Here is a 27,383-nt window from a genome sequence, read left to right as displayed (position 1 = left end):
CCACGGGTGCATCCTGCAGGTTGGTACTGGGGGCGGTTCTTTTTAACATCTTCATTAATGACCCGGTCGATAGGACAGAGCGCACCCTCAGCACATCTGCAGTTGATGCAGAGCTGCGAGAGGTGGCTGATAATGCCAGAGGGTCGTGCTGCCATCCCGAGGGACCCCGACAGGCTGAGAGGGACCATGTGGAGTTCAGCAAGGAGAAGTGATGAGTCCTGCCCCTGGGGAGGAACAACCACAGGCACCAGGACATGCCAGGGCTGTCCTGGTCAACACCAAGTTGACCATGAGCCAGCACATTGCCCTTGTGGCAAAGGTGGCCAACAGTGTCCTGGGCTGCCTGAGGCGGAGTGTCACCGCAGGACCCCCTTCCCCTGGGGCCACACCTGCAGTGCCATGGCCAGCATTCTGGCTCCTGGCCCAGGCTGGCACACGTGGCCAGACAAGGAGACGAGTCCTCGTCCCCCTCAAACAACCTGCTTGACATTCACGGGATCTGCAGACCATGCTCAGGCTCTCTGTCCCATTGCCCAAGGAACAAACACACCTCGAATGAGCTGCTTTGTCCTTGTCACTGTCTCCCCATTCAACCCAGACCTTCTACCGACAGATTTTCATCTGCCTGATGGTGCAGTTGTCTTCATGTCTGAGAGCAAGCCTCTGGCAGGACTCCAGCCATCCAGGAACCTCCACCAGGCTCTGTCTGCGCTGGGGGAAGGGGCTCGTGGCAAGGGTGAGTCCCAGAGCTCAAGGTGACCTGGGCCCACAGATGGGGCTGGTGTGGGGGCACATGTGGAGGGGAGCAGGCAGGAGGATGCTCTTGGAGAGGTGGGGGGTTGCATCCAGGACAAAGGAGTGCTGCAGGTTAGGTGTCCCCAGGGAATCACAGAGAGAAGCAGGTGATGGTGCTGTGTTCCCTCTCTTTCTGACATAACTTCCCTTGGCTCCTGCCCCCCACGCTGGACTCATAGCCCCTGCATGCTCATGGCATTTCATTATTTTTTTTAATTTTTTTTTTTTCAGGAAATAAAAGCACCCTCCAGGAGGATGTCCCAGACCGTTCGGTGAGTGGAGGTGCCTCTCTGGCCTCGGGGAGGGTGTCCCAGAGAGACACTGCTGAGCAGGAGACCCCCATGGCCAGCTCCCCATGAGGTCCCAGCAAACCCCATCCCTGCCGGCCAGTTAATGGGGACTGAGGCAGTCCTGCTCGGGTGCCACACTGCTCCCCTCCCTGGTCCGGCAGTGAGGGGAAGGGGTTTGGGGGATGGTTTTGCCAGATGGGCACCACACAGGGGATGGGGCTGCTGTGCCGTGGCAGGTGGAAGACGTTGATGAAGTCCTATGGAAGATGGTGGCAGTGGGTGAGCGCCAGAGCCAGGGATTTACCGAGACAGACCAGGCCCCTGGGCAACCCAGCAAGAGAGGTGAGTCCTGGGACCTGACCTACCACTGACCTGCAGAGGCCATGGCAAGCAGGGGCCGGGCTTGGGGTGACGGGTGCCCATGGTTTGGGGTAGAGGGTGCCCATGATCTGGACTAAGGCATTCAGCTCCCGGGCTGCGCTTCTAGAACTGACTTCAAAGCCGAAGGAAAACCTGGGAGAAAAGATGGATATCTCCCTTCCTTTAAACTTTTCGGCTGTGGCTAAGCACTGCTGCAGCCCCTCGCATGGCTGTCTTCCTTTTTTTCCAGCTTGCTTCTGGAAATACTGTGTCAGCAAATGAGGGGTACGGGAGGGGCTCTGCCTGCCACCTGCCTGCCAGCCCGCTCCCTGCCACCGCTGCCTGCCGGCGGGACCATCCAGGCGTGACCCCGCACCTCGCTGTGGGGTGGTTTGCACAGAGCTTTGAAAGGTCTCCGGTCCCTTGGGGGGAAAAGGGGAGAGGGTCTGCAGCAGAGGAGGGGTGTCGTGGGGTACAGGGACAGTCCCATGAGGATCCGGGGTGCAGGACAGTGTTTCTCCCATACCAGGGAGCCTCCAGGACCCATGTCAAGGCAGAGCTGCCACCACGGCCTGGCAGACACACGCTGGCTGCCACCAGGAGCTGAATAAACCCTCTCACTGGAGCAGCGTCCTGTGGTTACTCCGTCCCCACATCGCGGGGTCCTGCACCCTCCCACCACCGCCTGCATGGCGTGGGCAGATGTCAGGGCTCCCCAGGGAGGGGAGGACATCGCTCCTGCAGGCAGGGCAGGGGCTGCCACCCGCATCCCAGCGATGGCAGAGACTGGGGTGTGCGGCTTCACTTATGCTAAATTTCAAAAGTGTTTCTGCCGCAGGGAAGCCCCCTCCGCCCCCTGCAGCACCCTCCATGCCCGGTGGCCCTGGCCCGTGCACTGACAGGAGACAGCAAGGCATATTAAAATATAGTTTATTGCTGTTCTTAGTTTAAAAAACCCAAAGAAACCAAAATCCATTAGTAACAAAACCCGTCCCCAAACCCAGTGCTATCAGAGGCAGGCTCGCGAGGACACACATTTTAGTGCAAAGAGGGAAGTGGCAGTGAGGGCTGGAGGGGTCTCTGCCATCACTGTGTCCCTGCAGGACCCACCTCACTCACTGTACAGTATTTTCTCCATGGGACTGGCTGGGGGGGGTGGAGCTGGCTGAATTCACAGCACTGGCAGGAGCCCCTGCCGGAGCCGGAGGGATTGGATGGGGGAGGACAGGATGTCATGGCTGTGCAGAGCTGCTTTGGCTCCTCTTGCACCAGCGACACTGGACGGGAAGGCACAAGGCTGAGCCAGAGACCACCAAACCTGCCCACGTATCTCCTACAGACACGGTGCTTTGCAAAGCAGCTTCTACCTGCTCTTTGGCTGCCTGGTACTAGGGTGCAGAAACCGGACAGATGCCCTACCCCGTATCTCCGTCTCCCAGTGAGGCACCTGAAGTGCTGGTGGGGACCGGGAGGGGTGGTGGGCTGGAGCTGCACGTGGCTGCGTCCCCTGCAGCGTCCTGCAAGGCAGGGAGAGGTTTCTTATCTCACAGGAGCCAGATGGGACCCTGCAGCCAGCAGCACATGGCCCTGGGTGCTGGCACGCATGAGAGAGATTCCCTAATCCTCAGCCCTCCATCCTCAGCCCTTCGTGAGTCCCTGCACCCCTCCTTCCCTCCGACAGCAGGTCCTGGCACTTTTGCGCCAGGCATCATCCCCGCCATGTCCCGATGGAGGGCTAGACACAGGTTACAGCTCTTTACCAGCAAGAACAATTTGTCACTGCAATAAACTACCAGGGCAGAGCCTTTCAGTGGCTTCAGATGGAGCCTGGATGCTTTGGTGGAAGGAAGGGCTTGCCCAAAGCAGGCTGCGGGGTGCTGTGCAGGAGGGTGACTGGGTGAACTCAACCAGCTCCAGCCCAGGCTATGCGCTGGGATCCCGGGATGCCTCTTCCCAAGCACAGGGGACAGCCGGGGCTGCGCAGGGCCAGCAGAGCAACTCCGGCAGCAGAGGGGGAGGCCCAGCCCCGGGGGTCTCAGCTCTGCCACCAGAGCTCTGCTGCAGAAGGCCAGCGCTCGGCTTTTCCCACGATGCATGGTCACAGGCCATGAGAGCCATTTTTGGGGACAGGGATGCAGTTGCCACAGCAGCCGGGCAGGGACTGGTGTGTCCACGCAGGTGCTTGGCCGGCGGAGGGGGAGGGGGCGGTGGGGGGCTGTGAAGCAAGGCGCTATTTCTGAAAGGCGGGGGGTAGCGATGCCGTGAGCCCCATCCAGTCCCTCCCTTGGCCAGGGCCCGGTTGTGCCAGGACTGCGGAGGTGGGGGGCTCAGCCGGGGGCAGCGCTGCCGGTGCACCCCGCGTTAGGTCATCTTCCTGGCGACGCTGGCGTAGGTGTGCTCGATCTCCTCGTCTGCAGGACACGTGTGGCTGAACTCGTCGCAGGCGTAGGCGTTGTTGAGGTAGCGCCAGACACCCGTCATGTCCTCTGGGATCTCAAAGTCACGGTACTTTTTGGCTGCGATCTAGAGAGGTGAGGAGGAGGCTCAGACTACCCAGTCCTGGGTAAGATTCGCTCTCTGGTTTGGGTGGGGGGGACACAAATACGGGACCCCCAGCCCCCTGTGTGCACCCTTTCACCCTCACTGCCCCTTGGAGGGGGTGCTCCCCCCCGGCCCCTGGGAGCCGGTGTCATTACCTTGATGATGTGCAGTTTGGGCAGGAGGTTGCAATCAGCCAGCGTCAGGTGGTCCCCGTCCAGGAATTTCCTCTTGGAGACGGTGATATCCTCCACACTGTCCTGGTCGATCTCCTCGGGGAGAGGCGTGTTGAGGTAGACATCCAGCCGCTGAAACTCCCGCAGCAGGGCCTTCTCGAGATCTGGGTGGGCAGGGGAAGAAGCGCAGTGAGCCCAGAGCCCAGGGCTGTGCCAGGGTGGCTGAGCTCCCCCAGGCCTTGCATACAGGGACAAAGCCCTCAGGCCCACACCATGGACCCCTGCCAGAGTCTCTGCTCCCAGGGGATCCCAGCAGCATCGCCCGCCCCAGCTCCCCTCCAGGACCGCTCTCCCCAGCGCATGCACCCAGGGCCGGAGCCCTGTGGAGATCAGGGCTGCCTTCACCCGTCCTGCCCGCTCCTCCACTCACTGAGGAGGCTTCAGGAGGATGGCAGCAGGAGCCCTAACCTGGTGGCAGGACTTGCCCACAGAGAAAAGCATCCCTCCCCCCACCCCGGCGTGGCAGATCATGGCCCCACAGCCCCCACACGCATTTCTTACTGATATTTGCTTCCTTGCGCGGGTTCTTGATGTACGCTGAGAACTTGGCAAAGATGTCACTCCCCACATCGAAGGACTCCTTGTACTTGGGGCTCAGGTGCGGGTACCTTTAAAGAGACACTGGTGTCAGCACAGGCAGGGATGGAAGCAGAGGTTCAGCCGTGGGGTCCTCAGCTGCGTTACCTCCTGGGCCGCAGTGCCCAGGGCTGGTATGGGAGGACGCAGGTGATGTTCAGCTGGTTGTGGGAGAACGGTGATGCTCTAAATTACTGCAGCTGCCACCCTGGGAGCTGTATGATCTTGGGTGTTTGCTGGGGGAAAATCACAGGGCAGGAACTCCACGGTTTGGGGATGCTGGTGGCAGCAGCTCTGGCCCAGCCTGGAGGATGTGAGTTGGCACTGGGGGGACGTGGGGGTGCCAGGAGCCCCCATGACTTCCTCAGGAACAGCCTCTTGTCTGCCAAGGCGTCCCAGGGCACGCTGCGAGGGCAGGCACGGCCCAGGAGGCAGATGATAAATGTGTCTGAAGCTTCCTCTTTCGCAGGCGAGGGAGGTCTTGGGCCACGCAGGGTGGGGGGGTGACTTGGTGCGTGTGAGCTCGGGGGGACTGCATCCTCTGGGCCACCTGCATGGCATCAGGCAAGCCAGGGTGCTCGCTTTGGTTCATCTGAGCGCACCGGAGTGGAGCGAGCAAAGGGGGGGTCTCAGTTCCCCCTCTGCCTTCACACCAACTGCCACAGCCAGCTGCAAAACCACCCGTTCCAGGGGTCCTGCAGGGCCCTCCCCAGGCCCCCCCAGCCCTGCCTGTCCCATTGTTTTCCATCCCAGCCTGTCGCTGTCCCCTCACAGCCCGACCCGCTGCCATCCTCGGGGACGCAGCCCCTCAGCATCGCAGACCCTGGCCCTGCAGAGCACGGCTCAGGGTGCCGGGTGGGCACACAGCCCCCTCCCCGAGCTGCTCTCGGGCACCTCCTGCCTCCATTTTCCGATCCAAATGAAACGCTGCGACCATCCGCCCCAAAGGGGGGAAGGAGCGACATTGCAATTACGTGGGTGGGCCCAGGGTCTGCTCCAGGAACTCCTCGATCTTAATGAAGTCTGTTTTCAGCTCCTTGTTGAACAGCAAGAAGGGTGGGTTGGTGCCCGGCGCTAAATCTTTCAACTCTTCAGGTTTTCTGGAGTGGAGAAAATAAGTGGGCTCAGAACCTGCAGCTGGCACGTGCCATCCTCCCCGGGGCGAAGGGACAGGGATGGGGGGGGGTGGAGATGGGACTGAGAGCATCCCCACTTGCGCTCTGCTGGGTTTGGGGGGCTGAGAAGTGCCCCCCAGCTTCTCTGTCTGCCCTGTGGTGCCTTTAACTCATACCCACATCCAACAGGACAGGAGGTCCCTGTGCCATGCAGGTGTTGGCATGTGGCTGGAGCTCCGTGCTGGCCCACCCCTGCACCCCATGGCATGACAGGCAGTGTGCAGGAGGGACTGTCACCCCCATCCTTCTCACGGTGCCATGGTGGCTGCTGTTCAGGTGGGAGGGAAGACAGTGCTGGTGGGGGGAGCTGAGCTAGGGCTGGGCTGTGGTGCCATCTCACCTGGTCATGTCCACCGTGGTGACATTGAACTTGACCCCTTTGAGCCACAGCACCATGAAGAGGCGCTGGCAGAATGGGCAGTTTCCGATGTTTTCTCCATCCAGACCAGCCTGCCGGGAAAGCAGAGAAACAAGGATTTAACCCATTGGCTGAGCTCACCCAGCCAGGATGGAATGCCTGGAGGTGACGAGCCACCAGAGCTGGTCTCACGAGGAAGGCACACGGAGGGCCCAGCACCCCAGGATTGCATATGGCAGGGACGCCCTGGCACCGGGGCTCGGCTGTAGGATCCTCCCCAGCCCTGCTGCCACTGGTAAACATCGTAGAGTATCCTCAGGACGGCCGGGGTCAGATCCTTCCTAGAAATGCGAGATAAAGCTGGGAGGAAGAGGAGAAGGAGGCGGGGGAAGGAGGTGGAGGGTGCTTGCTGATGGATGGGGAGGAAGGGAGGGTCTGCTTGGCTGGAGAGGGAGGCAGGAAGGGAAATGTGCTCATGTTTGCCAGGAAAAGAGCAGTTTGTTTTCATGTGTTGTTAGTGTCTGCCTCCGGTTTTGTGTGCATTTAACAAACCCAGGCATGACTTCCCCGGGCTGACGGTGGCCAAGAACCACCCAAGCAGGGATTCTCAGCCTCAGGGGAGAAGAAGGGGCTGGGGTGAGGGGGCTGTGCAGAGGAGGATTCACACTGGCATCCCACCCAGCATCAGTGGGGAACAGGGCCATGTGGCAGCCCCTAAAGCTTCGATCATGTGCAGACAGTCCCTTACAGCCCCTCTGCATGAACACAGCGACAGCCTCCCAGCACTCAGGGGGCTGCTCTGTCACCAGGATGGGGTCAAACAGCAGTGGGGATGCGGGACAACCTGCTTGAGTCCCACCAGGGCTCCCTCATCAGGATCCCACCCAGATGATGCCCGTTCAGCAATCCCAAGGGAAAGAAGCAGCAGGTGGAGTGAAGCCCATTTCCTTGAAATATCAGCTGAAAATATCCTTTGCTGAAACTCCTTATGATGAGCTTGGTCAAGAGGAAAGGGGCAGGTTCCCCCCAGCGCATGAAAAGTGGCATGGATGCTGCTCGAAGAGGGAAGTTGCGCTGTGGTGTGAGAGGTAAGATGGCTCACAGGAAACTCGACTTCTTTCAGAGAATTAACTGGTTCCTCAGCTGCCTGTGAACCACGATCCCCCGGCGTGTGTGACAGCCCTGCTGCTGCAGGGAGGAGCTGCAGGGGTCACACTGCTCCTGCACGGGGAGATGCTGCTCCTCTGGAGCAGCTTGTGTTGGCGCACGAGCCCTGGTGGGACAGCTCAGGGCTCTGTGCTACACCGTGGTATCAGTGGGCAAGCTGAAGTCCAGAGGCTCAGCAGGAGGGTGATGAGCTTTGGGAGGATCTGGTGGTGCAGAAGTCAAGTAGCAGCAATAATGTTCAGGGAGGGCAGCTGGAGGTGGCTCCAGAGCTCACACCTCGCTAGGGTCCCAAAGACAGGATGGCAGAGGATGCTTCATTAGCAGATGGTGCTGAGACCTCTGCCTGGCTCTCCTGGGCGGGAGGTAAATGCTACCAGTCACCTGTCTGTATCTACAGGTGCCCAGAAACCTGTGGACTCTGGAGTGTTCAGCTTCTCCAGGAGAGATACGCCAGCTTAAAACTCACCCTAAGGGAGAGGGTAAACTGATCAAACAACACCCCGGAGTGGTCAGCTGGGGGTGACCGTCTGCTTTTCCACTATGCCAACAGCTTTCAGTCCTTCCAGAGGAATTAAAATTACTTTTAACCAGTATTTCCTATGCTCAGCTGTCATGAGATGATGCTCCTGAGAAAGGAAATGGGAACTGAGAAATGTATTGATTCTCTGGGGTATACCCAGAAGCGAAGCTGAATTAGCACACGAGGCTTTTTCCTGGCTATTAATAAGAATGCTCTCAGGTAGCTGCTGGTCAGGAGTGTCCCGTGTCAGCTTATAACAAATCAGGCTTCTTTGGTAACAGGTCAGCCTGTGTATCTGGTGCTGTGAGGGAGCTGGAGGGGTCACAAAACAGCCATGAGAGCACCTCTGCTCCCTTGCCCCTCTCCCTCCTTCCTGGCACCTACAAGCCAAAACTGATGCCATCCTTTGGAGCATCTCCAGCACGAACAGCTCGGAAGGTGCTTTTGTAGCTGCCCAGCATGAGGACGGACACTCTCCCTGCTCTGCTGCGATGGCCCTCGCTGGTGGCAGAGGGCAGTGAGCCAGCCACGCTCCCGGTGCTGTCCTCACTCAGCACAAGGCTGAGAGTGAGGGGACTTAGTCATAATTTGTCTCCTTGTCCCACCAGAGCTGTTGAGCCAAGCCAAGGCAGCAAGTGGCTGCGGTGGAGCCGGAGGGGATGGTTGGTGGGTGGGATGCCCCTTGCCAGGGCTGTGCTCGCCCGCCCCAGGCTTCTCCAGCCTTTGCACAGCTCAGGCTGGGTTTCCCCATCGTCTTTTAAAAACAGAGAGGTGGGGAATTTTGGACCAGAGTGAGAGGAAAATCAGGATGGCCTCTGCAGGGGGAAAAAAAATAAGCCAGGCCCATCCTAGGATGCTCAGAGCCAAATGTTTATCTGGAGGAAGCGGAGGGCAGCTCCACCAGCACTCGGGTGCTGCCGGGGGGGACACCAGTCTCTGGCATGGCCCTGCTGGCAGCCAGGTGACCGTGGAGAGAGCCCTCCAGGACCCAGGGCAGCCCAGGGGAAAGGGGCTCAGGGACAGGAGCCACAGGCCCTCCCTCCCAGCAGAAGGCAAGCAGCATGGCGGGGAAACCATCGCTCTTCACTTCCTTCTTTCCCCGCTCCCCCCGCAGGGACTGGGGGGGGGTGTGTGTGCAGAGCCTGCAGCCCCCCCAAACTGACTTTTCTCACTCTTTTCCCCTCCAGATGCTGGATAAACCCAGCGTGGGCTACCACAGCATCTCCAGGGAGGTGCAGGCTTTTAGCCCCAACTCTCTGAAGCCCCACAAGGCTGCACGAGGCACTAATACCCCAAAGTTTCGTAGCAGTTCCTGTGGTTTCCCCTCAGTGAAACAGCTTGAGATGTGGCGGGAGGAGGGAGCAGCCCTGCGTGCACCCAACAGCAGCTCTGGGGCACCCAGCACCCACCGGCACCCACCCATGGATCCTGCAGCCACCCCAAAAGCTAGGAAGCAGCCTTGGGGGTGACTAATGCCTCACGGGGCTGAGTGGCAGAGACCCCCACCCGGTAGGATGATGCTGTCACCAGGAGCACGGCAGGGTGAGGCATTGCCAGCACGGTGGGGACTGCCTGCCCCAACCCGAAGGTGATGTGGGAGCTGCTCTGCACCCTCCTCATCCTCCCCAACCCAACGTCAGCGTTTGCCGAAGCAAAAACCAGGCAGAGCTGGCGCGTGGGGATTCACGGCTGTCGTGGGTCACACCATGTCTTGGGGCAGACCCCAGCCCAGCAGAGGTGTGAGGTGCCCATGGTCTGCAGCCAGGAGCTGCTGTGACTTTGGTAAAACTGAGTCCTGAGTGGTAGGAGGAGGCACAGCACATATTTGTCTGCTAGCAGACAAGCCAGAAGGGCTTTTTCATGCTAAATTAAGGCGTAGGGGAAGTCCTGACGACGCTGCGACTTTGTTTTCTGTTTCCCTTCCCTCCAAAAACCCCCTTAACATGCTGCCGCCATTGCAGTCACCTCATGTATCATTTTCCTCTTCTCCCCAGCCATTCCAGGGAAAAAGTGGTGCTACAAAGGGAATTCAAGACCCGAATTACTTTCAACGAGAAAATACACTTGTCTGGATTCAGCTGAGCCAAGCTCGGTGCCTGGCAAGCACCACCACAGCTGCAGTTTTGACAAGGAGATGGGGGAGATCCCTCCTGCGAAGGCTCAGATAACCCTTTCCCACACGAGTTTCCAACTACAACCCATGCGAGGTGCCGCGCAGTGCCCAGCACAGCTGGGTGGCTGCACCGGGGACACCGGCCAGGCACCATGGTCCTTTGGGGCACCAAGCTGCCCACAGAGAGGAGCGAAGCTGGCAGGGAAACCACCCCTAAACCTTCAATGTGGTGGCACAGGGAGGCACCGCTGCCTTGGCCACCATGACTTTACAGCCTGTCCCGGCGCCCCGCCGGCATCGCTGCTGGCACAGGCAGTTACCAGCCACCAGCTTCAGCTCCTCTCCTCCTACACCCTGCGTGTCCGCTGCAGATCATTTGAACTGGAGGGTTAAAGTGTTCCAGGGGAAGTGTTCGGAAAATTGCTTAACAAGAAGAAAAAAAAAAAAAAAAACCAAAACAACAAACACAACATTTCCAGCAAATAATCCCCCCAGGCTGCTCTGCGAAGCCGCCCCATCCCACCCACGCGTGGGCACCCGCCGGCTCCTGGAGCCCTCCGCACTCTGTTTCGCAACCTTGGCTGGCAGGAGAGGCTGGAGTGGTGGCTCTCAGCCCTCCCGCTTGCTGTTCCCAGGCTGGGGCTTGTCTTATCTGGGTTTTGAGAGGAGCGTGTGCGCCCGCTCCTCCGTCACACCAGCTGCCAGCACCGCTGCTCCCCAGGGTACATGATCACCGCCACACCAGAACATCCTCTGGGATACTGGGTGTGACACCCTGCCGGTCCCCTGCGCCACCGCCTGCCTGGTCCCCTCCTCTGGGCACCCGCTCAGCCAGCCCTCATGGTGAGGAGCCATCCCAAACTTGGTGCTGGTCTCCAGCCTCCCGAAACGTGAAGACATGAATTTCCACCGCCCCTGCCCAGCAGGAGCCTGCTGAGGATGAGCCTGTGCGAACTGTCAAAGAGCAACCGTCCATGCCGCAGGGACCTACCTTCACAAACAGCTCAATCTCAGGCTCCTTGGTGGCGTTGTGCTGCCGATTCTCCATCCTGGCAGCCTGGGGAGGGACCGCTGGCCGCTCACTGCTGTGGTGAGTTGGTCGGTCCTCTGCAGAGCTCCGTCAGGATGGCTTTGGGGGGGCTGGCGGCTGGAGCACCTCGTCTGCGCTCACCCTGCGGAGGGCTGGGGCTCGCCCTTTCCTTCCTTTTGAAGCGGGGAGGAGCGATGGGGTGTGCGCCGGGACCTGCCAGCGGGGAGGGGGAAGCTGCGGGGCCTCCCAGCCGTGACTCAGCACGGGTCTATCTGGACAAGTTCATGGGTCCCCTTCCAGTCTATCGCAGCCTCCCAGGCGCAGAGCCACTGACTCGAGCCCTGGGCTGGTGGCCCAGGCGGCCACAGAGCCGCTGCCGTCACCTCCTGGCTGGGAGCGGGGGGGTCTGTGGAGGAAGCGTCTTGTCATGCTGATCCGCTCTGGTCTCACCCCTTCGCCATCCTCCCACCCTCGTGCCCACACACCAGGGCTCAGCCACTTCGTTATCTCTTTGGGGTGACCCACGCTGACCTTCCCACCTTTCCCCTCCCGCTGCTGCATCACCACGGCCACCGCTCCTCTCCCTGCCCACCACCCCAGGGGTGCCCCTGGGTGGGCTCCCCTGAGCGCCCCCCAATGCAAGGAGCAGCGGCCAAGTGGGGCCAGGGGTCTGGGAAGCCGAGCAGGGCAGCCTGGCCACCAGCCACCAGCTCTTCGCAGTGAGCCCAGTGCTGCCTGGGTGCAGAGCTTGGGCAGGAAGGATTGCAAAACACCAGGGAGGGAAGGCAAAGCATCTGGAGCCTGTTGGGGTGCGGCACGGAACCCCAAGTGCCGGCAGCAGCCCAGCCAGGGCAGGGTGATGGGAAGGGATGTCCCCAAGGCTGACCCCCCAGCAGGGGCCCGTTCCTGGAATTTGGGCTGTTTCACAGGAAGGATGACCAGCTTACTCTCCTCCCCAGGATGGGAGGGAAACATTCGCCGTCAGCCTGTCCTGGCAGCTGTCCCAGCAGAGGCGGCTTCCCAGCACCCACGGGCTTGACTCCTCTCCTGGGCAAGTCCCGTCTCCCACCTTGGGACCCCAAAGCTGGTACCGAGCTTTGCACAAAATGGGGATCCTGATTGCTTGGCTCAGCCCCACCCCAGCTCGGGTAAGCTCAGACTTTCCTAAAAATAATCAAGCTCTGATAAGAAAGCATCCACCCTGAAGTGACTGGGCTGGGAAAGAGTTGTGCAGGCTCCTTGAGGAGTCTCCCCAAGGGAGGTGTTTCTCCTGGGTGCTGCTGCACAGCCCAGAGCGGGGCTAACGCTGGCGGCTCCTTGGGAGGGGCTGGGGGGCATTTTTCTTTCTGCCCCATCAAAGCTTTTGGAGAACTCGGAACTCCACCCAGTGTGGACAGGAAACTGCCTGAGGTCCTCATGAGCAAGGGATGAATTAACGGTGTTGTGGGTGCCAAGCAGGGCCATGGCAGCACCCTCAGCAGGCAGGAGCTTGGTACTCGTCTTGCACCCCTCCCTCCCCCCCTCCCCAGCCCTTGCTGCAGACCCTCAGGTGATGTGTGCTGGTCCCTGCGGCCCCCCACCCCTCCCGGGCCACCGCTGCCAGAGCGATGCTGAGCCCAGCCGGCTCCTGGCACTGCCGGCTGCTGCCATCCCTGCTGACCTCAGCCCCACAGAGCAGCAGCTCCTGCCCCTTGTGTCCCCTCCAGCTGGGCCAGGGATTCAGCTCCTGCAGGGCAGGGGACACGGGGGTGGCACGGTGCCCTCCTCGTGAGATGTCACAGCACCCAATATCTGGCCCTGCCGAGGCTGAGGGGGCAGAAGGGCAGCAGCAAAGAGGTCCCTGCCCATGGTGTTTGATGCAGGGATGAGGTTTGCCTCTTCTGCAGGAACAGCCGCCTTGGGACGCAGCGCAGGCAGCCCTTCCCTTCCTCCTCAGACGCTCAATGGCCGGACATTTGCTGAGATGGAGATTAGGGCACACGTGTATCCGGATTTGTGCCTCGCCATGTCCGTGAGAAAGCGGGGGGCACGTTGGAAACTTGGCCAAGCCCCATCCCTCTGCTCGGGGGGAACGGAGGTGGGAGGGAAGGGGCTTCCAGTTTCTCTGCCAGCAACGGTGATGCCAAGGCACGACACACACTTGCCTGCCACGGAGCGCCTTCAGAAGCATGTCCCTCCCTGTGGGAGGTGTCCCCGTGCTGAGGGTGTCCCAGCTGCCCAGAGCAGCCCCTTACCCTGGGAGCAGACAAAGCGGGCACGCAGGCGCCCCAGCGCTTTGGCAGGGCAGAGAAGCGAGCCATTGTCCCCGCACTGCCAGCCTCAGCACCAGCCGCCGCCGAGGACCGGCAGAGCTGCCTGGTGGGACACACAGAGCCGGCAGCAGCTGCACCATGGCCGGGCTGGTGGGGCCAGCAGCAACCCTGGTCCTCCTCTGCCTGGCCGTGGAGCTGGAGGCCAGCCCAGAGCTCTCTGGTGAGTTGGGGTGCGGGCACGAGGGATGCTGGGGACCACACACCAGTGTGAGGGGAGGGTGACCCAACAGCCGAATTGGTGGGGCAGGGGCAAGCAAGGCACAAGCCAGTGCAGGCCAGAGAGAGTCTGCCAAAAAACTGGGGGGTTTTATCTCCATGGCAGAGCTGGGATCTGAAAACACTGCATGCAAGTTCCATCACCCTAGTATGAGAGGGGAAGCATCTCCCCCCACTGCTGCCATGCTCCCTTGGACAGTTTTGAGGCAGAAGTGCAAAAAACCCAAACCTTAAGACAGTCCCCAAGCTTCCCTGAGACCCAGGAACCCAGACTTTTCTGGCCATGACGCTCATGCCCTTGGTGCTGGACGGTGCGTGGAGCTGAAGGCTCCCGGAGCACCTGGGGCTCCCTGGAGAAGGTGAGGGAGGAGATGGGCTGAAGCTCTACCCCATTCCTGGCCGGAGCCGGTGGCTGCAGTCCCCAGCCAGAGCCACGCGTGAGCAGGGGAGCTGCGGGCACAGCAAGGGCCACATCCTCTCCCTGGGACAGCACCCATGAGCCTTATCCGTGTAGCTGAGGCAGGAATTTGGGATCCCATGTACCCCAGTGCTTGGGACAGTCAGGAGGGGTGCGGGCAGGCTGGGCTCCCAGGGCAGCCCTTCCTCTGAGGGATCCTCCAGAAGCAGCCCTGCAGACCCTCCATCCCGGCACGGTGCCGCTGAGCACGGCGGGGCAGAGGATGTGATTTCATCTGGGCAGAGCCAACAGCACGACTGCACCGTCAGGGACTGAGTCAGCGGCACCGGAACCACTCGCAAAATCTGCCCATGGCCTCCTTGCCATGGTTTCACCCAAAAAAACCCATCTTCACAATTGCTCACTGCTCCAAAATGGTGTGATGGAGAAACCTCTGGCCCTGTTTGAGCCTTGGTTTTAAAATACAACCCCCCGGTGCTGCCAGCCGGCACGGCAGCAGAGGAGGGTGCCTGCTGCAAGGCAGGCTAGATTTGGGGAAACCCCTTTCTCTCCTTGTTCCTCCCCATGTCCCCCACCATCCGCAGGATGTGGTTCAGCTCTCTGTGCGCAGGGCTCTCCCAACAGGGGGGGATCTGGGCAGCCCCGCCGTCTCGGGGATGGGCAGGTAGGTTGGGAGTTGGTGCCAGGCAGAAGTTGAGCCCTGGGCAGCTCTGGAGCCAGCACAAGAGCCTGGTGGCTGCTGCAGCTGTGGGTGCAGAGGAAGGAGAATGGGGACCAGCAGCCCAGGCAGGGTTCCATGCCCCTCACAGCCTCCAGTGTCCTGTGACATGGGACAACCAGAGGAGAGGGGCAGGACAGGGCTTGTCCTGGCCCCCTCTTTGTGGGCACTGCACCCCACAGGACTGATCCAGCTCTGTGTCCTCCAGAGAGCATCTTTGCATCTCACTGGAGCTTTGATCTGGCTAAAAGAGCTCGTCTGCTCCCATCCACCCTCCTCTGCCTTTCCCCTCCTCCAGCGTGCAGAGGGGCGAGCAAGGGCTCACTTGCACCTGGCTGTGGCTCTCCCACTCCTGCATCCCATGCTTGCAAGGAGAAAGGACCTGAGAAATGCCAGTGGCTGCTTGTGCCCAAGGGAAGGATTAACTCAGATAACTCGGAGCTGGGGTAGGTCCCAGCCACGTCTACAGGCATCGCCGGGGAGGGATGCTGGCCACTGCTGCCAAAGGGTTAGCGGCAGCCGGGAAGGTGAAAGGGGCCTTTGTGCGGCTGAGCCTGGCACCGGGTTGCGGGGGAACGGAGGGAGAAGTGTGGAGCTGGAAGCCATCATTCCCACCTTCTTGTATTGGTTGGGGGGGGCTGACATGCTGCGGGTGGGGGGTTGGGGTGCGGGTCCCTCCAAGGACCCCAGAGCTGGGGACAGGTCTGTGGCTCACCCAGCAGCCCAGGGTCCTGCCAGGAAGAAACCAGGCTGCCCTGTCCCCACCTCCCAGCCTAAAAATGATGCTTCCCCTCTGCTCTTGTTTTATTCAAAGGCCTGATGCAAGCTGCTCTGTCCAGGGCCCTACACATCGTTTTTTGTCAGCTTGTCCTGATTCCTCAGCCTTCTCCAGCAAACAGTGCCTGCTCAGAGCACTCCGGCAGCTTGGTGTTTTATTACAACAGCCTCGTTGCTCACCCAGCACAGCTGAATCCAGTCAGAGCTGATAGCTGTGTGTTAACTCTCTTAAGGGCTGGGCAGGACAGCCCCACCATACTGTTCCCTGTAGGGAAAGCAACAGGGTGAGTGGTTTGGGACACAAACTAGGCAGGGTTAAAAGACAGAAATACCCCATGCCAGGAATTCAGGGAGAGAAGGGCCAGCGCCTGTCAGAAAGGCTGTGGTCTGGGAATGGTTCTCACCAATGCGCTGGGCTTCTGCGACAGAGAGACCCAGGGTCAGCTGGGCTCAGGTAGTGGGTGGGTGACTCACACCCATCTGTACTGACCCCCCCAACTGCAGGAGCTCGCAGCAGCTGCTGGACCCCTCTCTCCTCCAGCTCACGGCTCAGCATCGTGTGACAGAAAAGCATTCTCCTCTCCCTGACTCTGGGGACATCACCGGGTGATCACCTCTGGCTTATCTTTGCTTTCTCTTCCCCATGTCTCCATAACAAGCCTGATTTTTCTCTAAGCCCTTGACTACTCCTCATGGGATTCTTCTGTACCTGATTGTTCTGACCTGTTGTCCTGCCTCCACCTTTCACCTCCCTTTGCAAACCAGCTCAACTACTACACGCTGCTTTCCAGCCTCCTGACTGCAACACTGGGTGTAAGATTTGGCACAAGCCCACCTTCTCTACCACGGCCCCAGTCTGGTCCTGCTTGCCCCGCAGATGCCCCAGCCCAGGACATCCTCACTGCCACCAGCTGTCAGGAGCCCAAGTGCCACCACCGCCATGGTCGTGCTGTCTCCTCCAGCCAACACTGTCTGTGCTCTCCCCGTCCAGGGTACCTGCGCAAGGTGCTGAGGAACCACACAGCCCACACCTGCGACGGGGAGCAACTCCTCATCGTCTGCCCTCGCAAGACCACCATCAGCATCCTGGGCGCCTTCTATGGGCGCCGCGTGCCCAGCTCCAGCCTCTGCCCCAGCCCTGGCGATGCCTTCCAGGAGAGCACCGAGTGCTCATCCGCCACTGCCCACCTGGTAAGTGGGGGGGGGGGGGTCCCCAGGTCACTGGGCTGCCTCCTTGGGCTGGGTGGGGCCAGGCAGTGCAGCCTTCCCATGCCCCACCAGCATTCACCCCTGGGGTCCTTTTCCTGGAGCATTTTTGGGACATAAAGGGGGTGAGTCCCAGCGTGGGGCAGCCCTGCCAGAGGAACCTGGCAGGAGGCACCACCACGTCCCCAAGCTGGCTTTTGGGATAATCCCATGGGGGACAGTCCCTGGCAGGGTCCCAGGAGAGGGATGGTGCAGCTGCCAGGGTGCCGGGCTCAGGAAGCAGGTCAGGGACCCCAAGGGATGCTGCGGGTGCTTCCCCTGGGGTTAGAACAGAGCTCGGCTCTTCCCCAGCCAGGAGAAGCACCCATCCGTGCTAGCAGCTCCCAAGAAGTGGATTAATGAAGCAGGCCCAAAGTAGGGTCTGTTGATTGCAGTAGCTGGCACAAGGAGAGGGGAGAAAGGCAGGGGCTGGCAGAAGGGAAGGGACCTCTCCAAAGATGATGCCTGGCTGGAGGAAGCGCTTGCTGGGCTCCTGCAGAAGCTCTGCAGCCTGCTCCATGCTGTGGCTGTGCTTGATTCTGCTTTGTGTTTGAGGGAAAACCCTGTGCCTGGTGAAGACATCAGCCCTCCACCAGCCCCACATGAGGCATCATGAGCAGCTTGAGGAATGGGGCAGAGAGGAGCTGGGAGGGATGTCCCTTGGCATCCTGCAGCTTTTCCCTGGCTTCTGGCTCTCCACACCAGTATGGGTGGCCTCCACATCCCTGGCCTTGGGATGCTGTGGAGCAGACAGGCTGTTGCAGCTGGCAGCAACCCAGCCCGGGCATCACAGCAGTCACGCGGGAGGGAGCAAGGAGAGCAATAACGCTCATTCTGCCTGTCCTTTGCCAGCCAGACTCCTCCAGTTCTCAGCAACTTCAGCCTCGGCTGAACGTTGGAGCCCGATCTTCCGGGGGCTACACTGGCCTGTCCCTCCTCCAGGGCTGGAGTTGGCCTTGTAGTTGCAGGAACACAGGTTAGGTGTGGACCTGCTGGAGTCAATTTCTGAAGAGAAAGATCTGGGGGTCCTGGTAGACAGAAAAATGACAATGAGCAAGCAGTGTGCTCTTGTGGCCAGGAAGGCCAATGGAATCCTGGGCTGCATAGGGAAGAGTGTGGCCAGTAGGTCGAGGGAAGTCATTCTCCCCCTCTGCTCTGCACTGGTGAGGCCACAACTGGAATACTGCATCCAGTTCTGGGCTCCCCAATTCAAGAGGGATAGGGAACTACTGGAAAGAGTCCAGCGAAGGGCAACGAGGATGATTCAAGGATTGGAGCATCTCCCTTATGAAGAAAGGCTGAGAGAGCTGGGACTCTTTAGCCTGGAGAAGAGAAGGCTGAGGGGAGACCTTATCAATGCTTATAAGTATCTGAAGGGTGGCTTGAAGGAGGAGGGAGCCAGACTCTTTTCAGTGGTTGCCAGTGAGAGGACGAGGGGCAACGGGCACAAGCTGGAACATAGGAGGTTCCACTCAAATATGAGAAGAAACTTCTTTACAGTGAGGGTGACAGCGCCCTGGAACAGGCTGCCCAGGGAGGGTGTGGAGTCCCCTTCTTTGGAGATTTTCAAGACCCGCCTGGATGCAGTCCTGAGTAACATGCTCTGACATGCTCTGGGCAATCCTGCTTCGGCAGGGGAGTTGGACTAGATGATCTTTATGGTCCCTTCCAACTCTAAAAATTCAGTGAAATTCAGTGAAACCTGATCATTGCCTTTTTTCGAACCCTGCTCTGCCGGGCAACGCTCCTTGGCCCCAGCTGCAGATCACTGGTCCAGCTCCTTGGCTCTGACCATAGCTGGGGAGATGCTGCACTCACCGGCTGCAGGAGAGCAGGTGTGATGGGCAACGCACCGTGCCCGCCTTTCGCTCCTGGCCACCAGGCTCTGACAAACCCAGGGCAGCCAGGATGCATGGTGGGGGCCAGCAGGAGGGTCCCTCAGTAGGGACAGGGTTTCATGTCCTACTTTTCCTGCTCCAGCCTCTTGCTGGAGCTGGGGCAAAACAGCAGCCAACCCAGCTGCGTGCAGCTGCCTGTGGGGAAGGGGAACGTTGGAGCAGGACAAGAGGAACAAGAGCTGAGAGGCCAGTTCCCTGCTCTTGGGGCTCACGAGGCTTTGGTGCCTGGTCCTGCCCCAGCCACAGATCCCTTCCCGGTGTCCCGCATGTTCCAGGAGCTCTGCAAGCACTGAGCTGCACCATGCGGGCATGGCACCAAGCCAGCCCTGCAAACAAGGGTCAGGGTCCCAGAGCTGGTGTGTCAGGCGGAGGGTGGAGGATATGGCCCGGCACAGACATCTGGAGACCGAAGGGCAGGTCTGTGAGCGGGGTCACTGCTGCTCAGGTTTGCAGTGAGATGGAGCCGCTCCCCCGGGGACTGCGATCACACGGGGCTGGGTTCCCTGCATCCCGGAGGCTGCTGTGGGAGGAGAAGGGGTGTCTGGACAGCAGAAAGCAAGGCGGCTGCTGCAGCTTAGCACTGTTTAGCCAAAACCTGGGGAGGGACATTAATTACATTTCCTCCTCAAATTTCACGTCTAGCAGCCGGTGGAGACCAAGAGGAGGCTCAGCCTGTGCTGGTCCGGCGGGGACAGGGACAGAGGAGGGGAAGGAGACATGAAATGGGGCTCCATCGTCTCAGGTGGGGGGATCCCAGGGCCCGAGTGGAAGGGCAACTTCCCAGAGGGGCAGCACCGAGGGTCAGGAATAAGCCATGGCCCTGCCACCGCTGCCATCAGCAGCCTCTGCCCGGGCAGAGGGTTTGCTGCTGCTGGGGCCGGGGGGCCACTTCCCCGCCGCCAGCCCAAGCCCAGGCTGCCGGGAGACCCCTGCCGGGGCCACCCCGCGGGTCTGGCGGCGTCGCCTTTGGGCTGGCAGGGACACGGACACGGCCACCCCGGTCCCTGCCCGAGCCGCCCGGTGGTGCGAACCCCCGTCCCCATCTTGTGGCCGCGCCCGAGCATCGCACGGAGCCCCGGGGGCTGTGTCGGAGTGTGCGGGTGTTACACGGAGCTGTGTCGGTGTGCACGCCTGTGTGGGTGTTGCACGGAGCCGTGTCAGTGTGCACGCCTGTGCAGGTGTTACACAGAGCTCTGTCGGTGTGCACACCTGTGTGGGTGTTGCACGGGGCCGTGTCAGTGTGCACACCTGTGCAGGTGTTACACAGAGCTCTGTCGGTGTGCACACCGAGAGTGTTGCATGGAGCTGTGTCAGTGTGCACGCCTGTGCAGGTGCTGCATGCACGTGGTGTGGTGCAGTGCTGGCCTGCCTGCTGGCACAGGTACCGGCAGAACCGGGCTGGCACACAGCTCTGCGTGGGTGCAGGGGAGGAACTGGTTCAAGAACCGGCACACGAAGCGGGGTGACTGCAGCGGGGGTGCGAGCAGCCACGGGACACCTCTGCCAGGTGGGAGGCCATTTCCCTGAGCCTGGTGATGGCACCAAGGGAGAGGAGGTGAGAGCAACCTCAGGACTCCTCGCCCACCTTCATATCTGTCCTGTTTTGCTCTTCTGCTCTCCAGAAGCTGCTCTCTGAGTGCCAGGACCAGCAGTGGTGCCAGTTCTCCGTGCACAGCCAAGTCTTTGGCCCGGACCCATGCCCTGGGACACACAAATACCTCATCGCATCCTACAAGTGTCGCCCAGGTGAGGTGGAGGGCTCTGAGCAACATTGCCTGGGCTCTTACCCAGCCTCAGCTGCTCGGGAAGGGGCAGAGGGGCAGCCAAGCTGCTCCTGTACCTCGCAGCCCTCCTCCAGCCTGCCCTGGCAGCTCCCAGACACTGGGCTGGGCTAAGGGAGGAAGGGGCTGCAGGTGATTTGGGATGCATTGAGACACTCTGCAGTGTCACTCCCCAGGGAACCATCGGGTCAAGACTGTGTGTGAGAACGACAAGTTGAGGCTGCAGTGCCGATCAAAATCCGTCCTGGCCATTTATTCTGCAAATTACGGACGATTTCTGAGGGGCAAACCAGAGTGCGATGCCCTGAACACTGAGGGACCCCATATAGGTACACCGGAACAGTTCAAGCCAGAAATGGGGCCAGGGTCCATGCAGAGAGTATGGCACAAGTATGGTATTGGGCTGTACCTGTGCCTCTGGCCCCAGGCAGCTGGTGCCTGGTGGGCAGGGGCAGGCAGGTCTGCCTGCGGGTCCATGCCCTGTGTCTTTGCAGAGTGCTTGGCTCCGGATGCCCTGCGGAGAGTCTCCAAGAAGTGCCACCGCAAGGGGAACTGCACCGTGGCTGCTGACCAAGCCACCTTCGGGGACCCGTGCCTCCCTGGCATGAAGAAACAGCTGCGAGTCTCCTACACCTGCGGTGAGAGCCGCCCACGGGGCTGGGTCAGGGGGCCCACCGGCTGAGCCCCCGCTGTGCCCACCCCATGCCATGCTGGCAGGGGCACGGGGCTCCTGGGGAGGCAGGGGGCTGCTGGGGATGAGCAGAGCGGTGATGCTCGGTGTGTGCTCTCCTTGCAGTGCCCAAGCAGCTGCTGGAGGAGGTGGGCCCGGACACCTCTGACCCCTTCCTGCTCTCGGACTACATGCACGGTAACATGGGGGGAGGCTATGCCAAAAGCGGTACAGCATCGTGTCAGCACCCATGTGAACCCCCTCTTCCGTGGTACCCCCGCCGGCAGGAGCCCTGCAGCTCCATCCCAGCATCACTGCCCCGTGACTGAAGCTGCCCGTCGGTCGGTGCCCATGTCTGAGGGGCTGGAGAAATGTGGTCTGCTGGGAGCAGGGGAGAGGAGGACCCGCAGGGAACATCCCCGTGGGCAGAGGAGCCTGTGCGGGAAGGAAGGAGCGTGGCGTGGGGCAGCAGGCAGGCAGGGCAGGCAGCCAGGCAGCGGGGTGCTGGGGAGCACCTCGCGTCTCAGCCTGCATCCCCTTGTTCGCTGCAGGTGGCTGGTACAAAGGGCCCAGGTTCTCCAGGCTCCGGGAAGACCGGATGATTTTTACTAGCTCCCTGACAGCTTTTGCTCACCTTTGGGGTACGTGCCCTCCCCAGCTCTCACGCAGCACCCAGGGGAGCGGGATGGGCTTGGGAGGGTGGCTCAGGTCCCGTGATGGTCTATGCTCAGCCAGGGGCTTGAAGGCAGCCAGATCCCTCCACAGGGTCAGCAGGTATGTGAGAGAGAAGGGCGCCAAGCCCCATGCTGGGTTTGAGGGGGAACCGCATAGGGCAGGAGCTTGGAGGCTGAACGACCCCCGAGATCCTGCAGCATCACCGGTCGCAGTGCTGCTGTGGTCCTGCCTGCAGACCTTCCTTCTCTGACGAGCTGAATTACTCGCTGGGTCTCCTTCCTTCCTGCCCTGTCTGCAGGGGCACTGATGGAGAGCACCCCTCCGCAAGAAAAAATTTCCCTTGCCAGGGGAAATTACTCATCTAAATCCCTGGCAAGATGATTCATCCCCCTGTGCTGCCTACCCTGCATCCCAATGGGGGTTTCCTATAGGAAAAGGGGCATTTCGGGACACTGGTGGGTGCTGATGAAGCTCTGGGTGACGCTGCCACCATCAATAGGGCAGGGTCTGTCCTGCTCCTGCAACCTGGGTGCTGAGGGCATCCCTGCTCCCCTCCTCTTCCTCCCATGTGCCCGGCAGAGGAGGTTTTTCAGACAGTGGTACCCCCACAGGCTGTGGAGGTAGTTTGTACCCCAGTGTCTCTCTGCTCTTCACCCTTCAGGTGTCCCAGAGAAAGTTGGCCTCTACTTTCTCTGCGGGGTCTCGGGAGGCCTCATGCTCCTGCTGTGCATCATCAGCCCCAAAACCACCTTCCTCCAGGAGGTGGGGGAGGCTCTCAGAGACACGGAGCTGGGGAGCAGCTCTGAGCTGAGCAGGACCAAGCTGCGGGACGAGCAGGACGAAGACCTTCCTGATGACAGCTCCTCGGACTCCTCCTTCCGCCGCCTCACCTGCACCTACCGGGCCACCGACAGCATCTTCGGCCCTGAGCTGACAGCAGCCATGGAGGGAGCAGTGGAGCACCAGGGCCGCGCTGGGGAGGAGATCTGGATGCCCAAGGAGTCGAGCCCGTATGCTATCCAAAAGATCAAATCAGCCACCAAATAAGAACTGAAAGAAAATGGGCAGAGAGCAGTGGGGAGCAGAGACTAAGTGGGATCCAACATTGGAGGGACACAAGAGTTAGGGCTCCTCAGGGTGAGTGGGCATCCCGAGTGGCAGCAGGGCCACGGCAGCCCCAGTGTGGCCATCAACCTACTGCTCCACTAGCCTGGAAACTTCTAACCCGGGGGTAAGATGAGGTCCCTCGGTGTGATGAGGGGCGGGCTGCAGGATGGCTCATGGGGCCGCTGGCTCCTTTGCCGCCAACACGCTGCTAACGCTAAGCTAACCTCCCTGTTCTTGGCTCGCATCAGCTGGCTCTAGTCCTTAACCCCGCTCAGCCACGCAGAGCCCACCCTGAGTCTCTCCAGGCTGTTTGCTCGTCTTTATTCTTAGGTGCTGGCTTCCACCCCTGGTGTGGCAAACACCCGGCAGCACTCAGGCAGCGTGCCAGCGGCGGAGATGCAGGAATGGCCAGGATGCGAGGGGGGTGCAGGCAGAGTGGGTGGGAGAGCACCACAAGCATCACCCAGTGTGGCCCTACCACGCTGCATCCCTTGCAGCCCTGGTATCCCCAGGGGAGTGGCACCCCAGGGCTGGGGCAGCCGGCAGCTTGGCACAGTGCTGGCTGTCACCTCCCTGCAGGCACTCGGAAGCTCTGTCACCCTGTGCAGTTCTGCACTTTCCTTCATGCTTCCCCCACCGGCAGGAGAGCCCCAGGGTTAACTTGTTGGGGCTTTTTCCAGTAAATAAATGCAACAGCTCACAGACATGACTGTCCCTCCCTGACCTCTCCCATTAATAGTGAAAAGGGAGGAAAAAGGAAGCAGCAAATCTCAGCCCTCCCTGTGCAGATCAGCTCCTTGCCTGCCACAGGTGTTGCTGGCGCTGGGCCACGGGGAGCAACAAGTTGGGCCTGTTTTAGCTTGGGAAAGGATAAGGTTTTAGCCTGGGGAAGGGAAAGGGGGGAAAAGCAGTCTGTGTGGGTCCCATGAAAGATGCTTCCCTGCCCTTGCTCCTTCTCTTGGGCCTGAGGCTCTCAGTCTGGTAAGCGAACGTGCCCAGATGCCATGCAGAGAGGTTTCTCAGCAGCCCCACGGTGCCAGGGAGCTGGGCTGGGTCTGGGGCTGCTCCAGCTCCAGAGGGCAGCGTGGACTCCTTAGAGCTGTGGGAAGAGGCTGGATGGAAGCAGCAACCCAGCTCTTCTCATCACAGGGACACTCTAGGCACCGATGCTCTTGAGACAGCAGGTAGCGGGTTCTGGTTTTGCATCCACCACCGCACATGTGCGCCTGGGCTGGGCGCAGCGAGAGGGGGCTGTGGGGGATGTTGGTGCTCTGCAGGGGGCCGGGGAGGCACCGGCCCCACCTCTGCAGCCAGAGCTGCGCCGTGCTCAGCGGTGGATGCTCTCCCAGTGTCCTACCTGAGGGATGCCGGAGCCCAAGGAGAGTTTAGGGGGCTCTCACCTCAAACTGGCCCCCAGCATCCCTAGATAACAGGCAGGACTGAGACCAGACTCAGCTGGCACAACCTCTGCTGCAGACCCACGACGTTCACCTTGCAGGGCCCACTTCTTGCTCTTTCATCCATTACCCCCTGACGGCCGGGAGGGATTTTGGCGCGTGTGGTGTGAGCCACAGGCCCCGCCGAGGGGCTTCCCGAGAGCCTCCCAAGGAGCACCAGCACCCCAGGGACTGGAAAAGCTGGCTTCCCCCTGCCAAGCCTGGGCAGGAGGGGCAGATGTAGACCCATCCCAAAGTGGGCAGCTCGCCCAAGCGCCCACAGAGCCGCAGGCAGATTTGGATGGGGGTTTTTGGCTGGGGATCTTATCCCACACGCTGATGTACCATGTTTCCATTGGCAGTGGGATGTGTCCCAGCTCTGCCTGGTGAGTATGCACCCAACTTGTATTTTTGGCTGGAATGTGCACTGCCCCAACATATGCAAGGAGAGTGTGAGCCGATGCAGGCAGGACGCAGGAACAACCACAAAACCATGGATTAAAGGCAAAGAAAAAACTTAGTCTCAATACCTCATGGATCTGGGAATCTCCAAAGCAGCACCCGGGCAGAGGCAGGCGAGCAGGTGATGCAGGCACTGCGGAGTGGGAGAGAGTCCTTATGAGCAAGACAGTCCTTGTGAGCAAGGGACTGAGAGAACGAGAGCTCACACTTGTTGTTCTGGCCTGTATTTCAAGGATTTGGGCAGGCAGAGGTTTCCGCTGTGCTTTGATCTCTTCAACAGCAGGGCAGGAATCTCGGGCATGTTCCATAAGGTGCCCCTGAGTCCATCCCAGGCCTGTGTTACCCAAGTGCAGATGTTCTACTTGTTGAGCACACAAAACTAAACAACACTTAGTGTGATATATGTGTTTTCCAGCACCCCACATGCGAGTCACTTGAGTGTGTTTACAGTCCTCCTCGCCAATCTTCCATTACTTTCCCATAGAGGCAGACACCTGGATCCCACAAGGATCCCAGACCAACAGCGAGTGAACCTCGGGGAGCTCCCAGGCCAGGGACAGCAGCAGCAGCACCAGGGGCGCTGGGGCTGGAGAGGACAAGGTGCCGAGGAGGAAATAAGATGGGCTGGTTTTGGGGACCAAATGTACCTGGGATCTGTGGGACCCGGGTTTAAACCTCCACCGCCCTGTGAACACCCCTCAGCCATGCCGCATCCCAAAGCCATTCTGCTGCTCCTGGCTGTCGACAGCCCCAGGTCTTTCTGCTGGAGACGTGGCAGAGCCACCCGTACACAGTGTTCTGCCTGGCAGCGAGGAGAAGGGACTGATCCTGCCCACACGGGAACTCCGCTGGTTCCAATCTGTTCTCTGAAAACCCACAAAGGAGCAGTGGCACCGTGAGCACTGACACATATGAGCTTGGAACACCAATCATGCCATTAACACATGAGAAGTAGATAGGTTTTCCAAGACTCGTTTAGCAAGGAACAAAGTTGTGGGTACCTCATGCCTACCTTTCCCATCACTTGTCATTTTGCTTCGAGCCAACAACTTTATCCCATAAATACAACAGCCAAAGTGTGCCTTCTCCGAGCTCCCCCTGCCCGGCTGCGGGGTGCATGGTGGTGATCCCCCATGAGCTGGGATACCCTCACGGTGGCTCCTCGACGCAGAGCGAGCTCTCACTGAAGGCAGGGCTTTGGTGAGCAGTCAATGCCGCAGAGCCCTGCATTACAGTAACCCCGAGTTGTGCCTTGGCAACTTTGATTCTGCCTTGGTAGTTTTGAATCATCGTTCGAACGACTGTACAGTACAGGAACAGAGCAAAACTTGTTACTGCACTTTGTTAAATGGCGCAACATCACACCAGAACCACTTCTGCCGATACCTTTGGCAGCGTTCTCTAAGCCATGTACATCACCCATTGGGCTGGTGACCAGCCTGGTCTGGTGGGAGGTGTCCCTGCCCATGGCAGGGGGGTTGGAACTCGATGATCTTTAAGATCCTCTCCAACTCTAACCACGCTATCATTCTATGACACTGGGCCTCAGGAGCTGCGTGGCCAGCCCGGGTACACCCTGTCCCCAAACCCGGTGCCTGGGGGGCCGAGGGGTGACCCACAGCCCAGGCAGAGGACAGCAGACCGGGATGGAGGCCCCCGTGGAGGCGCTATCCCCTCCATGAAGTGTGGGAAAGCTGTGGCTGCTTCCCCAGAGAGCCCGGTCCCACCAGGGCACGGTAGCGGGTAGCGGCCGCTCCTCCAGCGGCTCCAAGCCTGCTGGCTGCCATGACACCCCCCCAGCGGCCCCCGCGAGACGGGTTTAAACGGCAACCTGGCCCACCAATCACCGCCCGTCTCGGCCGGACCGCCCCGCCCCCGCCGCAAGCTCTCCCTTCCATTGGTCGCCGGGGCTGAATTTTAAACCCTGCCGCCCTGCCCCTTAGCAACCGTATCTCTGCAAGCTCGGCCATTGGCCACCGTCTGTCCCCGCCCCGCGCTCTGATTGGGCAACGCTCGGCCAGTGCTGGCCGGCCGCTACCGAACTGCTACATTCAAAAGATCCGGGCCTGGCTGTGCGGCAGCGGCGGCGGCGCAGGTGAGCGGGGACCGCGACCGGGACCGGGGACGACCGGGGTTGGGGGGGGAGGGGGGAAAGATACCCTGGAGCTGGAGAAGGGTACAGGGACCCGGGAACTGCGATTGCGGAGTGGCTGCTCGGGGGGGGTCCCCTGAAGGCTGAGCCCTTCTCTCCTGGGAGGGTGTCTATCCCCCGCACCTCCATAAGCTCGTGCCCCGGGGGCGCACAGGGGCGCAGTCTCCTGTTCTGGGGGCTCCCCGGGGGTGCGAGGGTATCCCTGAGCCCGTTTCCCCACCCTGGGGTAAGGGAGCAGGAGCATTTATGTCCCTCCCTGGAATACAGGGAGCAGGGAACTGCCCCCCCCCCCCCATTTTTCCAGCAGGGTGGTTTTGGTGTCCCCCCCTCCTCAGGGAGGAGAACACCAACCTTTCCT

At 60.4% G+C, this 27,383-nt stretch overlaps 2 protein-coding genes across 2 annotated transcripts; one reads left to right on the top strand and one right to left on the bottom strand.

Annotated features, from left to right (window-relative positions):
* Positions 1-2,358: 2,358 nt before the first annotated feature.
* LOC141464491 (chloride intracellular channel protein 2-like) lies at positions 2,359-11,308 on the bottom strand. Its single transcript, XM_074147445.1, has 6 exons — positions 11,120-11,308; positions 6,311-6,420; positions 5,770-5,895; positions 4,721-4,827; positions 4,142-4,323; positions 2,359-3,968 (listed from the first exon to the last, which is right to left on the bottom strand). Exons 1-6 carry the CDS (start codon positions 11,174-11,176, stop codon positions 3,807-3,809), a joined length of 744 nt encoding a protein of 247 aa, XP_074003546.1. The 5' UTR covers positions 11,177-11,308; the 3' UTR covers positions 2,359-3,806.
* A 2,240-nt stretch (positions 11,309-13,548) lies between these two features.
* Positions 13,549-22,915, top strand: LOC141465078 (protein eva-1 homolog C-like). Its single transcript, XM_074148271.1, has 8 exons — positions 13,549-13,630; positions 16,591-16,790; positions 20,365-20,488; positions 20,700-20,852; positions 21,018-21,161; positions 21,320-21,391; positions 21,745-21,834; positions 22,530-22,915. Exons 1-8 carry the CDS (start codon positions 13,549-13,551, stop codon positions 22,913-22,915), a joined length of 1,251 nt encoding a protein of 416 aa, XP_074004372.1.
* The last annotated feature ends 4,468 nt before the right edge of the window (positions 22,916-27,383 follow it).

Source organism: Numenius arquata, chromosome 5 (genome assembly GCF_964106895.1).
Source record: "Numenius arquata chromosome 5, bNumArq3.hap1.1, whole genome shotgun sequence".
NCBI classification, from domain to species: domain Eukaryota; kingdom Metazoa; phylum Chordata; class Aves; order Charadriiformes; family Scolopacidae; genus Numenius; species Numenius arquata.
The sequence above is the reverse complement of the archived record's forward strand: the minus strand, read 5'-3'. Positions and strand labels throughout refer to the sequence as shown.